Source organism: Camelus ferus, chromosome 27 (assembly GCF_009834535.1).
Source record: "Camelus ferus isolate YT-003-E chromosome 27, BCGSAC_Cfer_1.0, whole genome shotgun sequence".
Lineage (NCBI taxonomy): Eukaryota > Metazoa > Chordata > Mammalia > Artiodactyla > Camelidae > Camelus > Camelus ferus.
The window spans coordinates 13037752-13055835 of NC_045722.1; the positions used below are offsets into that span (position 1 = coordinate 13037752).

General features: G+C 42.8%; 1 protein-coding gene across 7 annotated transcripts in view; it reads left to right on the forward strand.

Annotated features, from left to right (window-relative positions):
• Window positions 1-17628, forward strand: part of NTRK3 (neurotrophic receptor tyrosine kinase 3) — a 342122-nt gene extending 324494 nt beyond the window's left edge. For 6 of the 7 annotated variants that reach the window (XM_032469115.1, XM_032469111.1, XM_032469113.1 and 3 more), the window contains 2 exons: window positions 7764-7922; window positions 10944-17628. In XM_032469115.1, the coding sequence (XP_032325006.1) occupies window positions 7764-7922; window positions 10944-11129 (345 nt within the window). In that variant the 3' untranslated portion in view covers window positions 11130-17628. Of the gene's footprint in view, window positions 1-4133; window positions 4176-7763; window positions 7923-10943 lie in introns of all 7 variants that reach the window. The other variant, XM_032469117.1, reaches the window with a different exon arrangement.
• The last annotated feature ends 456 nt before the right edge of the window (window positions 17629-18084 follow it).

Sequence of the window (18084 nt, forward strand, 5' to 3'; positions counted from 1 at the left end):
TGAGTGAGAGATTTGCCTTTCCTTCAGAGAGTGGCAGGTGTGTGTGTACACACACAATTGGGCAAGGAAATTGCTGGACCACAGGAGATTTTCAGTTCAGCGTTAGGAGTTGAGGATCTGCATAGTCCATTGAAACTGTCCTTGCCTGGGTACCCACTGGAAAGACTTCATGTATCTCCAAAGTTATGTGGACCCTGGATTGAAACCACATCTGTGGGCAATGCAGTCTATCGTTGCCTGTTACACTGAGTGGGAATTCTGGGCTCTTTCCCTTTAGGGGGAGTGAGAATCACCTGAGATCTATGGGAAAAGTGCATTTCCATATTGTTAGTAACAAAAGAATGGAACAACCCAAGTCCTATCAATATCAGATTGATTGGATACGCTGCGGTGTGGTCATGCACAGAGTCCTATAAAGCTATAAAAGGAGTGAGAGAACCCCAATGGAAAAAAAAAGTAAAATATATATAACAGGTATGGCATGCTACTCTTATCTATGAAAGTGAGGAAAATGAGTATAATCAATATTTGCTTATGCTAAATAGAGGAATAAACTAAGAACAAATATAAAATGGTTAGTTCTGGGGGAGGAGGAGATCAGGATTGGAAGAATGAACAGAGATGGAGCGAGACTTAGATTTCAATTACCTTGCTTTTTAGTTTGACTTGAAAACCATGTGACAGTTTTTGCATCATTATAAAAGATGATATCAAATGGGAAAGAAAAAGCAAAGCAATTCTTAAAAATCAAAAGCAAAATGAAACAAATAAACCTGTGTATTAAGTTGGTGACTTCACCACTCAGAAAGGAACTATTTCAAGTGACTTTAAAGCAGAGCAATGTTTTAGGTATGTCCCTAGTAGGTATATCCTAAGGATAAAATGAACTCTGAAAATTGTAGGCAGCTTTCAGTAATCATGTTGTTAGTAATGATATTTCAACTGAATTTGAAATAAATATTAGGATAAAGCAAAGACATAATGTTACTAATGTAGGAATCAGGATTTTCAGCATAAGAAAAAATAGAGATGTCAAATCAAGCACTTAAGTTAAAAGCTCTGTGATCCCAAAGTTGAATTGGAAAAAATCAGTATGAACTCACAATGTATTTTCTTTTAAAAGTTTTTCCTAGCTATTTCCACTCTAAAGACCTAGAAATAATGACCAACTGAAGAGTAATGAGCATTCCTGGCACCCAGAGTGTGGTCTCTAAACTCCATTGTCCACCAAAAAGATCCATGGCTCCTTGGAGTAATGGCTGATTCTAGGGCCAGGGCAGCAAATGGATAGGATGAGCCTAGAATATTTTCTCATGTCAGATAAGCAAGTGTGCTATGAAAGACCACTGGGGTTGGGTGCGAGGCACCACGTTGAAGAGACCACTACTGGCCGAAGATGGAACAGTGAGCATCAAAAAGGGCAATTCTAGTCTATTGAAGCACTTCTGATGTGTACACACACACACACACACACACACACACACACAAAGAGTTGATAGTGCTTCTCAAAACCAAACTAACACAAAACAGACCCCTCACCTGCCACCTTTGAAGGATGCTAGGGAGGGAATTCATTATTCTGGGAACTAGTAAATGAAAGGAATTTCAATATACACTGTTACCAGTGTAACCAAACTAAGCAAATTGCCAATGAAGGAAGGTTTTTATTCATAGAAGATTTCCAGCAGAGGGAATGCTGGAATTCACCCTTTTGCAGCCACTAATGAAATCATGCATCTGGGCAATGATCATCAGTGGCTGCTGACGTGGTTGGGTGAAGGGGAACTTTATGACAGAAGATCAGGCTGACAACACCTGAGTCCACAGCGATGGACGTGGTGGAAGGTATTATCCAAGGGAGGGTCATCAAAAGATCTCCAAGTACTTGTTTTCTAGAATCATTTCTTGGAATTTTTGCCTTATTCCTTTTTGTTTCCCATTTTAAAGCTCAGCCTTCAGATCTTTCATGTACATCATTGAGAGTTTGGATCATTAGCTAGTATTTCTCAGGCAGTGTCTAGGCAAGTTCCCTTATCTTTGTCGGTGAAATGGGGATAATAGGGAATTCTGCCACATAGGGTGAGAGAAAGAATTACATGAGAGGTGTGTGTAACATCCAGTGGTTGATATTCAGTGTGCGTTAGTTAATATTATCCTTATTAAGATTGTTATTTCAGTCCATTGCTTATGTGGCTGGGTTTCATCATGGAGATATTTGTCTATATATATATATATTTTTTTTTTTTTTTTTTAACCAGGGAAGGATTTGACCACTGTCTTTCCCAGATGGGACCTCTAGTGTGGGAGAAGGATGTAGGGATACAGGTAGCTCTGGAGGAGAATCAGTGTCGTCTAGGTGGACCTAATGGGAAATACGGAAGATCTAGGCATTGGGGTTTGTTACGCTGCTCACTACACTCAGGGAGCAGTCATCGACCTTTATGTGTACACTTGTGTACTTAGTGATGCTCAGTGGGTCTTTCCCTGTATCATCTCACTTTGACACAGCCGTTGCTTAACTCCTAGGTTGAAGATGAGGAAATTAAAACGCAAAGAGGTTAAGAGCTTATCAAAAGCCACAGCAGAACCCAGGGCTGCTGACTTCCAATTTACTGCCTTTTGTTGTTTTTGTTGTTACATCTCAGGCCACTTGAAATATTTCACTTCCAGAGGAGTGCCTTATAAACTTCACCCACATTGGTGGTGCCACCCAGTAAAAATCTTGATAAAACTCTTTTTAGTGGGACCCCTGTGGCCAATTAATACCCTTCTGGTAATTTTCTGCCCAAACACTTAAGCTCATCAAAGTTTACACCAGCAAACTCAAATTTCTCTCTCTTTGTAAACTTGAAAATTTCCATTTGGAATGGGTCTTTGGGATTGTCTATAAAATCACCCAATGAGGCAAACACCAGCATCAATTTGGAGGAATTTACCATTTTCCATCAAGAGAAATGTTCCTATATTCCTGGTCTCTTTTTTCTTTTTAATCAAGAAACCAGGTACAACAAATCAATTGACCAGAGTCTATTAAAAACCTATGTTTTCTTAAAAAACAATCTTTTGATTTAAAACTTAAATAAATTTTGTTCACTGGTTTTCCTTTAGTCATATGTTTATTTTTTTCTCCTTTTATTGTGTTAAAATTTTCAAATGTGGTACATGATCATGATAAAATTAAAAACAGCATAGAAATACATACTATAGGGAAAAAAATGGAATTTTCTCTTTGGTCCGTTCTCACATTTACTTTATCTTTCTGGACCTTTTTTTCTTTGCATTTACAGAGCTATGTATTGTTGCCTTTTAATATATTTGCTTACGCTGATACACTTTTACATAAATGAGAATGCTAATACATATTTTTAATGTTTTTGTTTTCATTTAATACATCCTGGACATACTTACGTATCAGTACACATAACTCTACTGTACTCTTTTTAACTGCTGCATATACATTTAATTATGAACAAATTGCTGCCCTTAAAAACGAGCATATAAAATACCCTCAACCAAGTACTTTTGCATACATGAGCAAGTGTTTTTCTGAAACTCCTAGAAGCGAAATTAATGGATTAAGAGGCACTTGACATCTTTAGTGTGGACAGATTCTGCCAAGCTGCCCTCAGAAAAGCCTGCCCCAGAATAAGAAAATTGACAATAACTTTCTTCGTAGTCTCTCATGCACTGGGTAGTACCAGTCTTCCTCAGTTTCATCCACATGTTATTAAAAAAAAAAGTGTCTCTTTTTTGCTTTAATTAACCTCTTCATGTGTTTGTGGCCATGTGTAGCTCTTTGGTGGATCATCTGCTCTTAGGAATTCATTTGATTTCATGATTCATTTCTCTGTTGGGTTTCTTTTTAATTAAAGAAGCACTTTATAATATATGGATTTTAATTATTTGGCACATATATTGCAAATGTTTCCTCTGTCATTTGTCTTTTTAATATGCTTATTTTGTATTTTGCCATACAAAGGTATTTAATTTTTACAAGTTGTATCTCTGAATTCTATCCTGTATGGCTTCTTGAATATGTGTCTTATTTAGGAAGGCCTTCCTCTCCTGAGGTTATACAGATATTTTTCTAAGTTTTCTTCTAATATGATTATTGTTTTGTTTTTTATGTTTAGCTCTTTAATCCATCTGGAAATGATTTTTGTATATGGTGTGAGGTAGGTATCTAAGTGTACTTTTTAAATGAATAGTTCATTGTCCCAACACTGATAACTAACCCATCATTTCATTTATTAAATTTCAGTATTTATACATGAGTCTGCTTCTGGACTCTATTTTGTTCCATTGATCAATGCAATTTGTCTATTCCTCTGCCAATAACAGTGTGTTCGTTATTGTAGTTTGATAATATGTTTTGCTATCTGATAGAGCAACTATTCCTTGTTGTTCTATTTCGAGTATATCTTAGCTTTTATCAAATATTTACAGCTCTGGATGAATTTTGGTATCATCTTGTCAATTTCCATACATCATTCCACTGAGGGTTTTATTTAGATTGTGTCAAATTTTTAGATTAATTTTAGGGAAGAATGAGAGATTTATGATTATTGAATCTTCCTATCCAAGGAAAAGACACATCTTTCCATGTATTCAGATCATTTATGTTTTTCAATACTTTTCTTTATTCAGAACTCATAAATTTTCTGCCAAGTTTTATGCCTGAGAACTTTAAACACTATTGTTGTTGTTGCTGTTATACAAACAATTTCATTTTCCATTGAATTTTGAAGTCATTGCTACTGGTATATGAGAATAGTTTGGTTTGTGTATATTCGTTTTATGTCTTACTAACTCATAATGATTCTAACTGCTTTTTAGTTGTCTTGAACTGTCATAACTATGCAAACAGTGGTAGTTTTGACTCTTCCTTTTCAGTATTTTTTCCTTGTTTTTATTCCTGCTTTATTGCATTGGCTAGGGCCAACTGAAGTGTGTTGTGTAAAATCAGTAATAGAAGATACCTTCTAAGCTTTCAATATTTTATCAGTAAATATGATATTTCATACGTTAAATAAAGAAAGTTACCTTCTATTACTAATGAATTAGGGCTTTTAATCAGAAAAGGGTGTTGGTAATTTTTGGCATCTTTTGAAAGAATGACTTTTCTTCTTTTATCTTATGTTTAGCTTCTGTTTACTTTGTTTTTCCTCTTGGAATTTCAAGATTTTCTTTGAGATATAATATGTGATTGGTTTTCATAAATGCTTTTTAGGTAATTGAAAATAATGTGCACCTTTTTTGGGAGGCTGGAAGATACACACAGCACTCATATTATTTGTATTTTTAAAATGTATCTTCATTTTTATTGTCTTCTTGATCTGTCAATTTGCAAAATAAGTGTTTTAATTTTCCATTATAATTGCAGTTTTGTCAGTTTTCTTTTATTTATAACCTGTTTTACTTTTTATACATTTTTGTTACTATGTTAATTAGAGCAAAAAAGTTCATAATTTTCATAATGGCGAATTTTACAGTCTTCAAATACGATGTAAACCACTTTATCTCCATTTAGTTTTTGGCTTTCTGAAATTTTTTTTCATATGTATATTCAATTTTTAATATATTCTGTATTGAATATATATGCGATATATATTCAATATACTATGTATGAATTATCTATTCAATATATTGTATATTAAATATTATGTATTCATATATATTATACATATTGAATATTATCTATTCATATATACTATATTCAATTATACATTACACTATATTATATCTTATGTATATTGAATATGATACACATTACATATTCAATATATATTCAGTTTTTCTTTTACTGTTTGTTGCATTCTTTCATTTTCAGCATTTTCTGCTATTTCCTTTTAGATGTATCTTTTCTAAATAACACACATCTTGATTTTTTGCCAGAAATTTTTCTCTTATTTAAGAGGTAGTTCAGTCCACTTGTTCTCATTATCTGTGGTGATATTATTTAAACTTTTTTATTTTTGTGCTTTCTATTCACCATTATCCCACTCCCCACTTCTGTGGTATTTTTGGTATTGGTTAGAGATTTTTGGTTCTGTTTTCCTAAAGCTGATTTGTAAGTTATATGTACTATTTCTGTTCTTCTGGAAGCTACTTTAAAATTTTAGCAAGCACATTTAAATTTAAACTATCATAATCAACAATTGCCTACTATCCGTGAGCTCCCTTGCCCTCCTGTATAAAAGACAAAGCCTTTATCAGGCTTTTAATTATTTCTCTACCTACTTTCCTATGCCCTTATTGTTGACATTATCTGGTAGTTTCATTCCAGAATATTGTTAATAGTAGCAATGACAGTACTTTTATCATTATGAGTATTATTATTTCCTTTATGTCTCTATTTTACAGAAATCTTTTATTAGTAGTTAAATTACATTTTACTGTCATGTTAACAATCATTATTTAGATCTAAACTGTGTTTTTGTGGCTTATTTGCTCTGCACTGTTTGTTATGCTCCAAGTCATTGTCTATGTCAGATTCCCTTTTCTGTTTTCCTGGAGTACATCCTCAGTTAATTTTTGCCTCTTCATTTTTCTGAAAGGCTGTGAGTGGTAAACTTTCTGAGCATTTGTTTGTCTGAAAGAAACGTCTTCATTTGTCTTCACAGTTGACACAGAGCTATCTTGATTATGAAATCTCAGGTTGGAAACAACTTCTACCATTTACCTTCTAAACTACTTCAAGTGGATAAGGCAAACGTGATCTCTTTTTTTTTTTTTAGAAACAAGATTGCCCATCTCCTAACAAGTCATTCCTTCTTAAGTGCTTATTATTCTAATTCCTCCAACTGGCCCATCATAGAAATAAGAACTGATTAATAGTTCAGGACATCTATACAGAGCTCTTTTTTTTTTTTTCAATTAATGGAAATCAGTTTTCTAACAAGTTTCATGGCTTAGCCAAAAGTTCCAATTTCTAATGCTCTATTTAAGAGTGATGTGGTTCATTCCTGAGTTCTGAAATACACTGTGGATTTTCTTCCACTTATGCTAATAATGTGTGTAACCTGCTGGGCAGTGATGATTTCCCTAATGTTTTTTCTCAGGGAAGGATACCCTGAATGTCAGTCACTTCCTCTGCCCTTGGCTCTCAGATCTGTAGACCCAGAGATGGCCAGTGTCCTCCTTAGGATGTTTTAAAAGACACTCTCCTTACTGGCATTGGCGATCTTGCTAAGAACTGTTGTGAATTCTCTTCCGGTCCACCCGATTTCTTATTAGCAGATGATCTCCCATACTTTTAAACTACCCTCTTCCCTTTCACTTGAAACACTGAGTTCTAAGTTGCAGTGAGAAATTCAGAATTGGGGGGAAGAAGCTAATGTATTTCCACAGATTAGATGCACTTGGATCATATTGTGCTTCAACCTTCTTGGCCAAGGAGTCTAACCTAATGTCTGCAGATACTCTGATACTTGGTAGCCTTGCTCTGTGATTCTGTGACTTCCCTCTGGACTTCCTCTCAAGGTTAGATTTCACTGTAGTATCAGATTCTGAAACCTGCTCTCCCACTTCAGATCATCTTGTGATTTTCTTTACACGCCATGCCAAGGATCGTCCCTTAGCTGTCACCTCTAACTGCTGTCCTAGCTGCCTCCAGTATTGTAGAGCTTGGCCCTCTGATGCAAAAGTTGCATCACATTGTGGCTATTCTTAGGCTAAGATGCATCAAGAGTGTATCTAGACTGGTGCAACTGATTCCGGCCATCCGGTCACTCTGTGTGTGCCTCTGTCTCGACCTCTTCTAGGTGGGAGGACACACCATGCTCCCCATTCGTTGGATGCCCCCTGAAAGCATCATGTACCGGAAGTTCACTACGGAGAGTGACGTGTGGAGCTTTGGGGTGATTCTCTGGGAGATCTTCACCTATGGAAAGCAGCCATGGTTCCAGCTCTCAAACACAGAGGTACGGGGCGGGGCAGATGCGAACCTTGATTTGCGGGGAAGGCTGATAAGAGCTTTTATAGGCCAGCACTTAGACATAGTATACAAAGCATTCAGTGGGGTTTGGAGCCAGCAGAGCCCATGTCGGCATAAGCGGGAAGAGAGATCGTCTTAGTAGGAAAAAAAAATTGTAGCTGTAGGAAATGTGGTGTGATTGTCAAGAGAGCATGAAATCAGTTGTCGAAATTGAGATGCACGTCACGGGGCTGTTTGCTCTGCTGCACTTAAAAATCCCAAATGTTTCACTAAGACAGAAAATGAAAACAAAGAACAACTATGAGTTTTTCAATTGTGCCATCTTGTGGAAACACCTACTGGTCCCGAATAATCTGGGTTCTAAACAGGCTGTAGGCATGCCAGCCCCAGAGCTGTGCAGGAAGGTGCCTTGGAAAGGCAAATGTCACGCTATTGATAGAGCTGTGTGGGGCCTTCCAAGAATAAAATGAATCATAATAGTAAATGTAAGAATATACACACTGTGTATTTTTATAATTTTGATTTACAATAACAATAAACGATGCTAGTCATCAAATTTTAACAATAGCTAACATTTAGTGCCAGGCATTTTTTAAAAGCAGATTCGCCTATATTAACTCAGTACTTTTCACACAAACACCTGTTAAGATTCAGGACAAAGGAAAGGGAATGTCTAGGGGCTTTGGACTACTCCAGAGACTGGCCAGATCCCAGAGGTGAGAGCTTCTGCAGCAAGGAGAAGGCTTGGGCCATGGTCCAAAGCAAGATGCTTCTCAGTTCCATCTGGACCAGAACTGAGTGTTGTCCCAGGGAATTCAGTACAGCCTGCAGATCATAAGGGGCTCTCTCAACCCAGCAGATCTATGCAAGACTGCAGTTGTGCTTATGGTCTTCTGTTTTCTGGGAAAGCACAAGGACCTTTTAATATTGGACACCTATTCGAATATTCAGGGAAGTATCTTTTCTTTTCAGAAGCTGTGTTCACCTTTGCCTTCCTATACCCTGTCTGTTTAATTAAGTGAATGTCCAAGACTAAAAAGAAGGCATTTCTTTAAATCTGTAATATCTCATCCTTTGCAAGCTGAATGAGTCCTGACCACATTTCCAAAAGTAGAGAACAAAACATTTTAATGCCCTTTAAAAAAAAAATGAAAGTGTGTATCTCAGAACTCATTTCTTGTGGTGCTTAAAACAAATTGTTGTAGGAGGTGGAGGTAAACATACACACACACGCGCACACACACACATGCATACAGGTACACACATGCATGTGACACATAGCCACACATGTGTATGTACACAGGCACAGACATGAAGCACCCCTGAACACAGCCCCCATGTAGTTCGGTGGCCCTCAGAAAGAGGAGGATCTGAGCTGAGGGTCCTATTGGTCCCAGCAGATCTGGCCTGGATACCTAAGGTGGCTCAGAGTAGCTAACAGCTTGGTACGGCATTGGCCTTGAGGATGGGCTTCCTACCCTCAGTCGCCTCTTCTGCTCCCCTCACCCCAGTAGTCAAGTCCTGGCAGTCACTGGTGATGAGTTCCTCTCTAGGAGCTGACACCCTGGATAGCCCCTCATTGGAGGAGACGCTACTCGGTGCCTTTGCTCTTAGCACCGGCAGCTGCTACTGCACTTTGAACTGGACCCCCTTTCATGAAGGTGAAGGTGGCGGAGGGTGGAGACAGGCTCAAATAAAAACAGGGACCATACACAGCTGGAGACCTATCAGGCTGGCAAAGAACTGAGCCTTGTAGGCCTTTCAAGACTCTGGGGTGAGTGGGACCAGGAAAGTGCTGACACAGTGATTGTTTGACAGTCCATCCCAGGGTCAGAGGGACATAAGGCAACTCTTCAGACAAGGCGCTTTTGGGGTCAGCGTAGGGAGATGCAAAGAGAAAAAAGGCATTCATCTTGCCTACCTACATATAGACTAATTGGAGGTGGGGGGGATAACATTTCTCAGGTACTCTACTAGAGATGATTCTGTGTATTTTGATCATCATGACCTATCTTCAAACCTAGTTCAGGTACATAAGTTGCCCAAGGTTACACCTGGAAAGTGGAAGATGGAACCTTGAAAATTCACATAGTCAGTGTTAGCAAAGAGGTGCCTTTGAGGAAGTAGAAATGAACCACCAATTACAGGCGAAGTCCCGAAGGGCCAGCTGGGGTTGGTCCAGCCATGTGTTACTTGTTTTCTTCCTACTCCTTCGTGTGGCCTCCCCTGTGGTACGCTGGGTCATACGATCCCTTTTCTTGGCCTCATTTGGTCCTTACAGCAGTCTTAGGAGGTGGTCAAGTCAGCATTCGATCCTCATCTTACTGGGGAGGATGCTGAGATCCTATGAGGTTAATTGGCTTGTACTGGGCACCCAGCTGGGCAGTGGTGAATCAGACGGTTAGTCTGAGTGTTAAGACTTGTAAAGAAACAGAGTATGTGGTTTAGTGCAAAGAGCAAGGGAGGATGTGCCTCACTGAGGAAGGGACCTATATAGTGGCTTAGAGGTTATGGTGTGCACAGAGCCTATGACTGGGAGGGGAACTTGCCAGGAAGTGAGAGCTAAGGGAAGATGGGCCTGGAGGAGCCAGACATGCAGAGCTGCTTCAAGGAGGTCTCGAAGTCATGCAGGCTCCTAAGAGGGGGTGGGACTGTTCAGATGCCCATCTCTGCTGCCAAGTGGAAAATGAATGCAGCTCAGTCATCTAGGTAAGATTCAGGACTAGAAGGGAGAATGCAGTCAAAGGGCGAAGGAGGGTGGGAGTCAAAGGCCTGGCCTAAGAGATGGAGTCCAGAGGGGGGCCGTGGGCTGGACCAGCCAGGGCTGGATCGTCATCCTCTTAACCCGCCCACAGAGCAGACGAGAAACTCCAGGCTGTCTCCAGCCCAGCCTCAGCCTGCGCTGTGGGTACCGCAGCTCTGCACCGAAGTTGTTGCCTTCTGCTGAGCTCACGGGGGCTGAGGCTGAGCTCTGGAGATAACTTCCTTGTTCTCTTTGCTTTTCCAGGTCATTGAGTGCATCACCCAAGGCCGTGTTTTGGAGCGGCCCCGTGTCTGTCCCAAAGAGGTTTACGACGTCATGCTGGGGTGCTGGCAGAGGGAACCGCAGCAGCGGCTTAACATCAAGGAGATCTACAAAATCCTCCATGCTTTGGAGAAAGCCACCCCCATCTACCTGGACATCCTTGGCTAGTGGTGGCTGGTGGTCACGAATTCATATTCTGTTGCCTCCTCTCTCCCCGGCCTCAGACCCCTCCTTTTCCACCTCACAAACTCTTTTCCTCCATCCTTGACTGAAGCAAACATCTTCATATAAACTCAAGTGCCTGCTAGATATACAACACTGAAAAAAAAGAGAAAGAAAAAAAAAAACCTGTAAGGCAGTTTGGCATATATATATATATATATATATATATATATATATATATATATATACACACACATTTATGTATCTAACTATCTATCTATATCTACAGAGAGATACCTTCTTCTCTAAGACACAGAGAAACTGCTGATACAGAAACCGCAAGACTGTAACAACGATTCAGAAAATCTTCACTGTTATGAACGCAAATGAAAATTCCCTTCAACGTAGGCTGTGGCCCGCGCTTCTAATAAGCTCCGGCTTTTTGAAGCAGGAGACCTTGACGATGCAGAGAGACAATCTTCGTGTTGGGACGGGAGGGGCCGGGGTGGAGTGCCAGTCACTGCTGCCCGAGGGACCCCCTGCACAGGCGTGTTCGCCCCAAGCTCTGTGCAGGTGCGCGGGCAGACGGCACGGACCAGCTCAGCAAGGAAATAGCACCGGGCCAGGGGCTTCCGGAACGCTTCATGCTCCATCCCCTGACCGTCACCTCCACGCCTTCGCCCTTTCCTCCACTTCAAGACAATTTTCTAGTTGGTCCATTCTAGAAGGTAGAGTCCTGATGCCCTGGGGAGTCAGTCACAGCACCTATAGGTAAACGCTGAACAAAAAACAACAAAACTTGAGACCACACGACAGTGGACTACATCCATCTTGGTGTAAACCAGGCTCAAGTTCTTTCCTGAATTTGAAAGAGATGTGCCATCTGTCCTCTGAACTTCAAGAACTGGACTTTCTGGATTTAAAGAACCACAAAAGGAAAGGCTGAAATGACCCCTATCAAGGCACTGCCTCCCGTCTTTCCATCACTGGAAGGCTCCTTGGCTTCACCTCCCGCATTCAGGCTATTGGGGAGTTAAGGCGGAGGGTGTCAGACATCCCCCATGCAGTCTGCAAATGTGGACACAGCAGGATTCCAACAGCAGGAGGCTTAATTCCCTGCAGGTCTTATAAGGTGTGCCCCTGTGGGTCTTCTGTTTCTCATCCTGCCTCCCCTAGATTCTAGCCCCCACTTCCTGGGCCTCTGCTAAGTCCCAGGTAAAGCCCAGTGCCGGGGAAGGGAGCCAGGTCTAGCGAGAGGCCGGGGCAGTGCATGCTTCAGGGAGCCACGCCGCGGAGTGGGCAGGAGCCAGCAGGGGAGAATCTATTTGGCACCTGCACCCTGCCCCTTGGCATTCTCCTCACGTTTCCAGCCCCTGGAAGGATTGATGCATCTGCCTTTGAGCTGCTGTGAAAACGCAGGGGCTGAGAAATCGCTTTTGTGGGCTGGGGGCAGGGGGAGGGGCCGAGGCTGCACTCGGGTGTCCAATGCCTGGCCACTGCCGCAGGCTTAGCATCTTAATGAGGACCGAACCCTGACCGGGGAGAGAGAATGAAGCATTTGGGCTGAGGCCAGCTCCCTCTGCCCCAGCACCAGGGGAATCACTGCCTTCCTGGCTGCTGCTGTCAAGGACTGCGACAGGGGTGGATCTCCGGGCCCCCCAACACATGACAACAAAATGCCCTTTGAAACCAACAGCCTGGCCCCACAGAGCCCTCCCGCTGGGGAGGAGAAGATGTGCTTCTCCCAGGCCACCAGCCCCTCCACCTCACCGCAAGCACAGACCACCGAATGGACTGGCCTTTGTCCAGTGGGAGCCTCCTGGGGCCCCCGACCTGGTCCCCGCCCTGCCAGCTTAAGGGACTGTCGGCAGCCTGGACGTCCGTCTCGGTCAGCTGCAGCATGGGCATCCTGGGTGGGGTTCAGAACAGCAGTCCACGTCTGTGCTTTTGCTTCTTTTTTTAGACCCACAAATTCCCCTCATGTCTATTTTTACTCAAATAGAAAAGAGCTGTGCTCAGACTACACAGGCCATGGTGAGATTCAGGAATCTGTGGGGCCGCTGAGCTGGACGGGATGGGGAGGGAGGTGAGCTAGAGTTTGGTGTGGGTTTTCTCACTGTACTGTGCTCCCAGCCCTGAGGACTTCAGAGGAGAGCTCTTTGGATAGACCACCTCAAAGGAATCCTTTGCTGTCCCTTGGCAATTACCCTCGTTGTCTTTCCACCTGGAGGCTGTTGGTCTCTTCTGGGGCTGTTAATGCTGGGTTGAACCATGCAGTCTGGTTTTGCCCTAGACAACTAAGGAAAAGATACTCAAGGAGGAAGCAATCTGGAAGGCCTCTGGGGGGAGGTGTCCCCTAGTTAGATATGAGGCTTCTTTTGCTGCCACATCCTCCCCAATACACTGTATGGCTTCCATCTTCTTGGCTTTGTGTCCCTAGAATGATGCTCAGATGCTCTGGGAAGAAGGGAGGGTCCGAAGGGGTTAGTGGACAACTGGGAATTTGGAATGTAGCACGGTTTCAGCTCAGGGCCCTGAGTCATCACGGGCTCATGGAGGAGGCAGTTCCTTTGAGAACAAGGAGAGTGGCTTTGTCAGATTCCCCTCGTGTCTCCGTGTTGCCCTCGGGGTCATGGCCTCGTCACATCCCTTGGGAGCAGCTGCCTGTTGTCAGAGTGGGGAGACACTGGGAGGAGCAGAGAGAGAGGACCGGCTTTCTTACTCCCTTGTTTTGTAGAGAGTCCTCAGTTTGACTTATTAACCTCAGCAGGTGGAAAAAATGGAAAAGGCTTTTTGGAGAGTGAAGGAGACAGGGAATGGGGCGTTGAAGTGGGTATTCAGGGCTGTGGGCTGAGCAGAGTCGGTTGTTCCTTCTGTAGAGGGACAGGACTGCAAAAAGAGGGGTGTGCTTGCTTCTTTCTGGCCCCTTCTCAGCTCTGAAATCCTTAGACTTTAACAGCACTGAGTCTCTGTCCTTTTTCTCAGTTCCACTCTGGACTGCCAGGACAGCCCTCCGCAGGCCTTGGGTGGGTGGGGGCAGTTGCCCCAAAGGGCTCATGGGCCTGGGCACAGGTGGGTTCCCATAAGACACTCCTCTCCTCCTCTGTGGGTAGCTCTGTCAGGCCTAGAGGGAGCCTCCGATCTCCTTCACCTCCCTAGCCTTCCTCTGCACCCCAAAAGCCCTGCTGAAGGGTTATTTATTTATTTATTTTTAAAGAACTCGATGTGGTTCAGTGAGTCTTGAAATGACATCCCATTAGCCAGTATGGCCACTCCAGTCCGCTTCACTCTTACATCCCCTACCAGGCTCCACTAGAACTCGGAGGGCGTGGCTTGATGTGAGCCCCTTCATGACCATGGTGGATGCTCTGGGCCCCCAAGGCTGATCTCCCCGCCATGCCATCCTCACCCAGTCCCCACCTGGCCTTAGTGTGTGTGACTTGCTGTTGGATGCTCACCTTGGAGTAGGATGCCATGGCCAAGGTTCTTTCTGGCTCTTCTTTACTTTGGACATGAACCAAATGCTGCCCTCTGGTTGTATCCCTGACCTCTGAGTGGACCTTGAGGGTCACTAAGCCTCATTTAGTTAAGAGACAAAAACCAGATGCTTCCTCCACTCAGAAGACTGTGCACAAATCATCCCTGGAGAGAAGCTTCCCACTGGAGGCAAAGGGTCCTTGGTCCTTTGGGGTTCGGGTTGAACATGACCGTCCTCTGGTGATGCTCACTTTGCGGAATACACTAGTGCAAGTATTTTTGGTGCTAAATCCTACAGAAACCAACACCACCAGGAGGGCTGACAGACAGTTTCTGGGGCAGCATGAGCCTCAGCTCAGAAAGAAAAGTGAGTCAGTCATGCCTGGGGAGTACAGGATCCATGTGAAGTTAGGTGGGAATGTGGACTGGTGGACGGAACACCGAAACTCCTGGTTTGACTGTAGTTACTCAGGTGACCTTGTCCAAGTCAGCTCATCTCTCAGATGATCAGATTTTTCATCTGAGACATTTAGAAGGTTGGAATAGATATTCTTCAGGTCCCTTTCAGTTAAAAATACTATGTCCTGGTCTCACTTTTTTTGCTTCTATCTTGCTTGTCAGAAATAAGAGAGAAACTAAAAGATAAGTGTGGAGGGGAAGGAGGAAAAGTTACTAATGACAAGAAGTTGATATAGAAGGCAAATAAGGAAGGCTCAGTGACTGTTAGTTCTGAGGGTTATTGGAGGGAGCAGGCAGACAAGCCAGGGACCCCGTTTTCATGCTCTTCAAGGGAGGCTGTCACCTGGCCCCTTGGCTGACCTCCACCAGCCTGTCCCCCTCAACTAGCCATCCTACTCCATTCAACACCAACATCCCTAAAGGTGGAAGTAACTAGTCCACAATATGCAGACAGACCTGCCTCCCTCTCATGCAGGCCACTGACCATCTGTACTCTGGGTCACAATCCAACAGATGTTTAACTATAACTGCTATTGTGAGGAGCTGGGACATTGAAAAGAGGACAGTGTTTGAAGTTGCAGACTCTTTGCCAGAGTTCTTCTCCATTCAGGAATGACGAGTGGCTTCTTTGCCCCACTTTTCCAAACCAAACAGCAGCAGTATTATTTTGACTCGAGATGTGGTTACTACAGTGGGCAATCTTGAGATTTGGGGTCTTCCCTGGGCTTTGCTCAGAGTCTGGAGCAAAGAAGCATCTATAGAGGTTTGTTGCATGAGCCTATGTGCTGCTGGCCTAGAGAACTGCCCTCAGACACCCCTGGGATGTCAATTGCCACCTTTGGTTGGGAGCCAACCTTCTAGAATACCCTATGGCGTTTGCTTTAGAACAAAAATTGGTGCTGTGACCACCATGTTTTTGGTTCCTGGAGCACCAGTATCTTCTTTGATACCAATATTTTTTTTTTTTTTGGCCAACACTTAATAATTTTCAAAGAAAGATTCCAAGTTTTTGTATCATCATTAAGATATCAATATATAGGCTTCAGAACATGTTTTGAGATTGCTTAAGATCACTGGGAGTGTCATCCTAAGGAGAATATAGTCCCATACACGTGTGCTTATATCCATATGTTTAGTTGGAATGGCTTCAGTGAAGGTCCTCTTGGAATTAGCAGATTGATTCATGATGCCTGATCTCTTAGAGCCTTGCATTCCTCGGGGAAGAGAAATCCAGGGATGGACTGGCCTAAGAGACATTCAGAAAGGTCCTGATGGAAAATCTGCCATCTGATAAAGTTCAGTCATTTGGTGACCCCTGAATTAAATTATGCTGACAACAACATTCTGAGCATCTGAACATCACTCTTCCTGGTTGTCTGATAGATCACACAAGAACCAACCATTTCTTCCACATCACATCCCATCTGTTGGTTGCACTGAGGTGACACCAACCCCTAGGGGGGATGGGACAGAGAGAATGTGAGATGTTGATAATTATTCACTCTTTCTGAAAGGCACTGCTGACTGGACTGTGGTGGATGTGGTGAATAGCTGTGGCACTTCATTGTGTATTGGGACTGTTGCTGTGAGCCTAGGCTGTTCCACCCTAAGGATCTGTGTCTTGGCTTCTTACAGAGTCTCTGTTTCCCTGGTGCATTCTTCCTAATCATAGTTGCCTCGACTGCCTAAACAAGTTCTGTACTTTGCAACAAGAGAGCCTCTGACACAAGTCTCAGTGTGCCAGCATAGACACTTCTCTGTTTCACAGGGAGATCCAAGGAGATTTGCCCGGGGTGGGGAGTGGGGTGCTCAAAGTACTTGGAATTCTTGGTCAAAGTAAGAAAATTCAGATTCCTCTCCCTCTTTAACTAACTACATTTCAAATTTAAAACAAGACTTGGTTTAATACTCCAGTGGGAGATAATGTCTTAAGCCTGTGTGCTGGGCTGTCTCCCGTCACGCAGAGGCAGGACAGTAAGCCCTATTAATTTTTCCTAATCACTAAGGTCAACGTTGCTTTGTGTGCAGTGCCGTGGCCCAAGCTTGTACCTTGTGGGAGATACTTACAGCCAACAAATCTAGAAGTTTCTAACAGAAGACGTATCAAGGTAGTATAGCTGAGAAAAGTCCTGTTGGATTCTCTTTCTGAGAAATACCCTGTCACTCAGGTCTTCTTTTCAGTTTAACATCTTATGAGAGAAGTTGGTTTCCTCTCAGTTTAAACACTGACAAATTTAGCTATCCTTCCTGAACATCCAAAGGTGTATTAAGAGCCTGGATGTCTGCTGTGTACATTCTTTTGGATGCAATGTCTCTAAAGCTCAATGAGAAATATGAACACCTAAACCTGGTAGTTATTCCTTCATTTAAGAAGAGTACATGGGAGTCATAAAAACAAATTTTGCAATATGTTAACAGGTAGGGCATACATCAATGATTAGCTTCCTTAAATCTTTTATGTTTTCTTGGAGAAGTGTTAATATTCTATCTCCATTTAACAGCTTCCCGACATTAGCTGATGCCCCCTGAGCCCACCTCTAAAGTGAATAAATAAACCTGGTCCAGATGATTTGATTTCTGCTTTCTTTGGGAGAGAAGGAAATCTCAGTAAAGAAGATTGTCCTTCATTTTTCATCTTTTTACTTTTTCTTTTCCTTTTTTTTTCCCCCTTCCGGCTTCTAACCTACTTCGATAGGACTGACAATCCAGCTTCTCAAACTCCGTGAAAGTCTTAATATGAGGTGAATCCCAGGACCACAAACAGTTTGGACTTCAAACAGTGAGAAAATTGGCGCTGAATGATTCAGCACACAAAGCAGAAAACTTTCATTTCCTGCAGGCAGGATGGAATTGACTGTTATATTAAGACTTCTGAAGGAGCCCTGCCCTGGAGTAATTTCAGTGCTGTCAGACAACGTTGACATCTAGATTAACCTCTGTGCAGTGAAGTTTACCGCAGAGCTCATTGAGATGCATGTGGTGGATCCCTGAAAATTCCATCTGGAACCCTTGGTGGCCCACCCTC